The sequence below is a fragment of the Hevea brasiliensis genome, chromosome 2 (genome assembly GCF_030052815.1).
Source record: "Hevea brasiliensis isolate MT/VB/25A 57/8 chromosome 2, ASM3005281v1, whole genome shotgun sequence".
Taxonomy (NCBI): Eukaryota; Viridiplantae; Streptophyta; class Magnoliopsida; order Malpighiales; family Euphorbiaceae; genus Hevea; species Hevea brasiliensis.
This window is the reverse complement of record NC_079494.1, coordinates 125,375,783-125,381,955: the sequence shown is the minus strand read 5'-3', so window position 1 is coordinate 125,381,955 and position 6,173 is coordinate 125,375,783. Positions and strand designations below refer to the sequence as shown.

Below are 6,173 nucleotides of genomic sequence, written 5' to 3'. Positions count from 1 at the left end.
AGGATTTGTCGAATGGGTGGATAATCATACAGGTAGGTCGGACCCACGTCACCCTTCTCCTTTCCCTATCCTCCCCTTCTCCTTCTGCACGTCTCTTCTCTCTCTCTCCCTTCTGCAACTCAATACAAAAGTTTCATAGTCTCTACACACAAACCAATAGATACCGGTCACACCAACATTCGTGTTGCGAGGAGGAGCCCAACCGGCAAAAATTAGAACCATACTGTCATCGCCCTTTTCACTGATCGGACTAAACGCCAAGGACAGAATGAGCGTCAAGGTACCTTCAACGCGGACGAGCACGCGCGTAGGGAAGTACGAACTGGGAAGGACCTTAGGTGAGGGCACTTTCGCTAAGGTCAAGTTTGCCAAGAATGTCGACACTGGCGATTGCGTCGCCATTAAAATCCTTGATCGTGAGCAAGTCCTTCGTCTGAAGATGGTCGAACAGGTTCGCCTGGATAAACGTACACATATACAACCGAAAAAATTATCATCTTTTTGTTTAGAAATGTCATATTGATATAAAATTATTATTTTATTATATTTATTTAATTTTAATCCATTCTTCTTCTTAAAAAAAATTGTCACTCAATGTTGTTTAATTATATATATTTTGCAGTTGAAAAGAGAAATATCAACAATGAAGCTGATCAAACATCCGAATGTCATCAAAATCTATGAGGTATAAATTATTTTCGTGCTATTTTCTACGTAAAACATTTTCTTGGAGAAAACAATTGATAATTGAACACGATATGTGATATTGATAAAAACGGGAAACTATATTCCTGCAATTCGATTTCTGGTTTTCAGGATTTTACAACAATTGCTTATGGATGTTGAATGTGTCTTAGAATGACACAATTGATAAATACACGTTTCAATTCATATGTATGACTACACTTGTCTTCTATATCCGTAGGTTATGGCCAGCAAAACAAAGATTTACATTGTTCTTGAGTTTGTTGATGGAGGGGAGCTTTTTGACAAAATTGTAAGTAAATTAGTTGGCTGTTCTTGTGCATTTGCGGTCGTACATGGAAATTTTTTATGCGGCATTGGTAACTAATTAGCTTTCCCCATAAGCAACATTTGGCTTTTTGATCCCAGGCAAGGTACGGGAGACTTAAAGAGGATGAAGCCAGGAGATATTTCCACCAGCTTATCAATGCTGTTGATTACTGTCACAGTAGAGGAGTGTCGCATAGAGATTTGAAGGTTTACTAAACTTCTATGCCTGGATTCACTGGGTTGATGGCTCTGTAGATATATATATATATATATATATATATATATATATATATATATATATATATATATATATTGTATTTTCGCCTTTTATATGACTACGGGAAGAAGTTATCATTAACTGCTACTCTGCATTTTTATTTCCAGCCTGAGAACCTTCTTCTTGATTCACTTGGCGTTCTTAAAGTTTCAGATTTTGGACTGAGTGCAGTATTGTCGAAGCAAATACGGGTAAGCATTATTTGATTATTGCATATATGTTGAAGGTTAATGCAATAAGAAAATAGCATTCTGCTATGTGGGTTAATATAATAAATGAGTGATTTGATTGGTTGCTTACATAATCAAGGTTCCCTATGTAAAGAAGGTAAGATTAGCATTTCATTGACTCCTGTAAATATGTGCACCCTCTTTCTTATAGATTGGAAATGGATTACTATTTCAATACTCTGAGGATAAACAATCTTTATATCATGTGAAACAGAGGCTGACCTTACTAACATTCTTCCAATAATTAATAGGGGGATGGACTGCTTCACACTGCCTGCGGAACCCCAAATTATGTTGCCCCTGAGGTATGTACCTATGACTCGATAGAGATAAGATTCCATAATGCTACAACTCATGCATCTTTTGTGGCATAATGCATATGACATTTTCCTTTCCAGGTTCTCAAAGACAAAGGTTATGATGGTACAGGCTCTGATGTTTGGTCTTGTGGGGTCATTCTGTATGTTCTTATGGCTGGATACTTGCCTTTTGACGAGCCAAACTTTATGGCTTTGTATAGTAAGGTAAATAGCACTAGGACTTTTGTTCCCCCTTTTTCTGTTTTTACATAAAATAATAATTTTGAAAAATAAATTCAGATTTGCAGTGCTGACTTCACATTTCCATCGTGGTTCTCTTCTGGTGCAAGGAAACTGATAAAGCGCATTCTTGATCCAAACCCTGTTACAGTGAGTTCAAGAATCCATCCCTGTTATACTGCTTTTGATTTCTGGTACTTCTTATCATGAGTACACTTAGAAAATGGTAATATGAAACATCTAATATGATGCGTTTTTGTCTTAATGCATTTGTATTTTGTTAATTTGATGATTGTTTTTTTTGCAGCGGATAACCATTTCTGAAATATTGGAAGATGAATGGTTCAAGAAAGGATACAAGCCCCCGCAGTTTGAGCAGGAAGACGATGTAAATCTTGATGATGTTGATGCTGCTTTTAATGACTCAAAGGTAAGAATTATAATCACTTGTCTAGTTTTTCACTTAGCCAAAATGATTTTATAAAATATGCTATTTTCCAACTTTTTTATGCAAATTCTTTCACAAATAACATTCTGTAATGGGATGTACAAAATATCTAATTCTAAGTGCCTAAATTATTTTGCTGAAGTTTATCTAGTTTGGTTTGTGTCTACGTAATACGTTTGTGACTTTGTATGCCAGACATAATTGATAAATGACAATTGAGAACACTCTTCAGCTGACTTTTTTCATACAAAAAAAATTGTTTCAGGAACATCTAGTTACAGAAAGGAAAGAGAAACCTGTATCAATGAATGCTTTTGAGCTTATTTCTAAAACCCAGGGCTTTAGCCTTGAAAATTTGTTCGCGAAGCAGGCGGTATGTATAACTATAATTTTCTTTTTTTGTTGTTTTAGTTTTACTTGAGGCCAGGGTCATGTGCAATGATAGCATCTAGGGAATGATTAGTTGATTTTTCTCAGTTGAGAAGATGCATATTGGCTGTTAATTTTTTTTCATGTGGCTTGAATCTTCCTAATTGTTGCATAGATAGGTAGCTATAAATCATATTTTGTTGGCTTGGATAGAGTCATTTTTTAACTATGGTAAATATGTTGTTGATAGCTAATATTTCTCTTTATCGCTCTATCTGCCTCCTCTCTCTCCTTTTTTTTTTCCTTTTTTCTTTTGCTGGATCTCCTTACTTTAGGGTCTTGTTAAGAGAGAAACTCGTTTTGCTTCCCATAGCCCCGCAAATGAAATTATGTGTAAAATTGAGGAAGCTGCTAAGCCTCTAGGCTTTAATGTTGACAAGCGAAACTACAAGGTAATTACTTTGAGTTTCCATGTCCCACCCCAAAACCGGTAGCTTTTACAATTAAATATTTATTTTAATTCTCTTGGCTTTGATTTATTCAACCATTGCAGATGAAGTTGAAAGGTGATAAAAATGGGAGGAAGGGTCAGCTCTCTGTTGCCACTGAGGTAATGAGTTAAGGAATGTAGAATAATTTTTCTATATTTGATAATTTGCATTCATAGAAAGGAAAAGGGTCAAATAGTTTATGTTTGAAGTTGTCATGGTAGAATATGTATGCATTGTGCTATGGTGCTGTACTTTGCAATTTCAAATATGGACAAAATCAGACCATATGCTGATGTTGGTAGCCTCTTATCTGCATTATCACTTAAACATGATTTAAGAAGCGCATATTCTTTTTAAGAACTTGCTGCCTTAGATTCTTTTCTACCTAACAGTTTAGATTGAATGGACCTGATTAAAGCCTTGAATTCTGACTATTTGTGCTTGGCTTGATAAATCTTTTATCATCACATTGTGTTGTTTCCTCTATTTATAATGCCAAATGGTAAGCAATCAGAGCAATATATTTATTATCTAAAATTTGTCATAATTTTTTTAACCGGTGAAAATTTCTTATAGTTTGATATTGTACACATGCGCTCACACTCACGCACAATAGTACAATACTTAATAATTGAGTACTTTTGAATTTCAGGTGTTCGAGGTGGCACCAACATTGCACATGGTGGAGCTCCGGAAAGTTGGCGGTGATACACTGGAGTTTCACAAGGCATGTCAACATTCTCATTTTGGATTCATTCACAGTATCATAGTGGTTCTTACTCACTTGGAATTCTATGAATGAAGAAGGAAGATCCATTTTCACATAATTATCAATACAATCACTGTTTACTATTCCATGCTGCATTTCCTCAGTCATCGTACAGTGAAGACTCAAGGAATTTTAATCCTTTGATAGCCAAAGTTCATGATTGACTGATTTTGAATCCCTTTTCCTGATCATATTGCAGTTTTATAAAACTTTCTCGTCAGGGTTAAAAGATATTGTCTGGAAATCTGAAGGAACCATTGAAGGATTGAGGTATGCTGTCTCTATCTCAGTTTCATATGCATTTGTGGGTAGCACATTTAATTGGCTAGCAATTTTCTTGTGCAGATCATAATAGGAACTGCCACATTGGGTCCATTACTTAATTGCTTTGTAGTTATTTTGGCACCGTGACATATATGAATCTGCAAATTGGGTACGATGCAAGCAAGTTGGTTGACGCAGTGGTATCAAGTGACCCTTGGTGGCGTGCTGTGGAAGAAATGAGCGGTAAGTGGGCCTTGCTTCCTCCAAGACAGCCTCCTCCCAACTTTTTTCTTCCTCTCTCCCATTGATTTCTTGATCCAAATTCACCAGGTTTTCCAATAGAGGACAGTTGATGTAATTGGAGAAATCCTCCATTTTACTTTACATTATGGACAAGAAATTCTATATAATTTTGATGCTTTTAAGAGATGAATTATATATATTTTTTCCTTTAAAACTTACACAGGTATTGGTTTTAACATTTATCGACTGATACGTCTTTATAATTAGAATTTGATCTTTTGAGAAACCATTCTCAGTAAGTAAATGACCTGGAGGAGTAAGAATTGCTGATCAATATATATGAATAATAATAACAAGAAGAGCAGTAAAGGAGAAATATATCATGGAAAGCAACTTTCAAAATTGAGAGATGATGGGCAAAGAAGCATTGAATTTGATTTGAGAGAATGAACAAAACACCCTCATGCTTGTCGAATTTGATTTGATTTGTTTTGATTTTGAATATGACCAAGAATTCAATGTAACCACATGGTTGACTACAAAGGCCAAATGCATATAGTTAGCGGGTTGGGCATAGAGAAGATATCTATCTAAGCATGCTTCAAATAGATACACACTCTTCTGGTTCTCCATGCTCCACACCATAATAGTATATGGGTTTTATGTATTGATAGACTTTGGTGCATGTGGGGGTGGGGCGTGAGGTGAAATATCATCCATTAGAATTATATAAAATGCACCAGGTAATGCCCAGGAAAGATGGTGGAGTCACAATGGTCTCACTTAAGTACCACCTCCTTAGACAGCATTTCCTAGACATGCACTTCATACAATCCTAATAGAATCAAACCAGCTGGTAAATCCGTCTTCCCATAACACTACCACGGTACTAAGGATTTATGCCACGAAGGCATAGATGAGCAGAGTCGCCACGGGTAATAAGGGACATATTCGATGTTTCTTAGAGGGTCATGGATGGCAACTTACTCCTTGCGAGTTTCCACAACCGTCATTACCATAGCCCAATGTCTAGGTTCGGGATGAGTGGAGTGCGTAAGGGGAAGGTGTTAGGCACCTTACGCTGGTCTAACCTCGTTAATTCGAGAGTCAGTCCACTACTAATGTTTCTAGAAGTCTTGTTTATTATTCCTTTATTAAACTTTATCCTAAAAATGCAATTCTAATCCTACACACGCAAGTAATTCACAAAAAGGGTTGTTGTTTACACACAATTTTCATGCACAAGTAATTCCTATCTATGGGGTTGCTAATTATTTAAATGATATTTACGGATGACTAAAATTAATTTATTATTGGGAATTTAATTTACAAACAAATTCAATTTCAAATAACCCTATGTTTCTATTTAACCTAATTAATTAATTTTCACCAAGTTACCCTAAGGATAATTGAACTAAGTTAATTATGTACATGTGTAATTTATTCTAATATCACATAAGTCCCAAACAATCACAACCTAATAAAGATTTCTAACATGCAAATTTATTTTACAATTACCAAGTATTAAA

At 35.6% G+C, this 6,173-nt stretch overlaps 1 protein-coding gene across 2 annotated transcripts; it reads left to right on the top strand.

Annotated features, from left to right (window-relative positions):
- LOC131177869 (CBL-interacting serine/threonine-protein kinase 9-like) lies at positions 1-4,862 on the top strand. 2 transcript variants are annotated; one of them, XM_058143022.1, is made up of 15 exons: positions 1-451; positions 623-685; positions 926-997; positions 1,114-1,221; positions 1,399-1,482; positions 1,773-1,826; positions 1,920-2,045; positions 2,121-2,210; positions 2,368-2,490; positions 2,774-2,881; positions 3,213-3,329; positions 3,431-3,487; positions 4,021-4,095; positions 4,337-4,407; positions 4,483-4,862. In XM_058143022.1, the coding sequence occupies exons 1-15, from the start codon at positions 269-271 to the stop codon at positions 4,487-4,489; spliced, it is 1,338 nt and encodes a 445-aa protein (XP_057999005.1). In that variant the 5' UTR covers positions 1-268; the 3' UTR covers positions 4,490-4,862. The 2 variants fall into 2 exon arrangements, with proteins under 2 accessions (XP_057999005.1, XP_057999006.1); XM_058143023.1 differs by having other exon boundaries at positions 319-467.
- Positions 4,863-6,173: the final 1,311 nt, after the last annotated feature.

Excerpts from the sequence above, each read along its gene's own strand:
- LOC131177869 (XM_058143022.1), top strand. The coding sequence starts at position 269 with ATGAGCGTCAAGGTACCTTCAACGCGGACGAGCACGCGCGTAGGGAAG. Across the intron at positions 998-1,113 it reads GGGAGCTTTTTGACAAAATT|GCAAGGTACGGGAGACTTAA; the intron begins GTAAGTAAATTA and ends TTTTGATCCCAG. Across the intron at positions 2,211-2,367 it reads TTGATCCAAACCCTGTTACA|CGGATAACCATTTCTGAAAT; the intron begins GTGAGTTCAAGA and ends TTTTTTTTGCAG.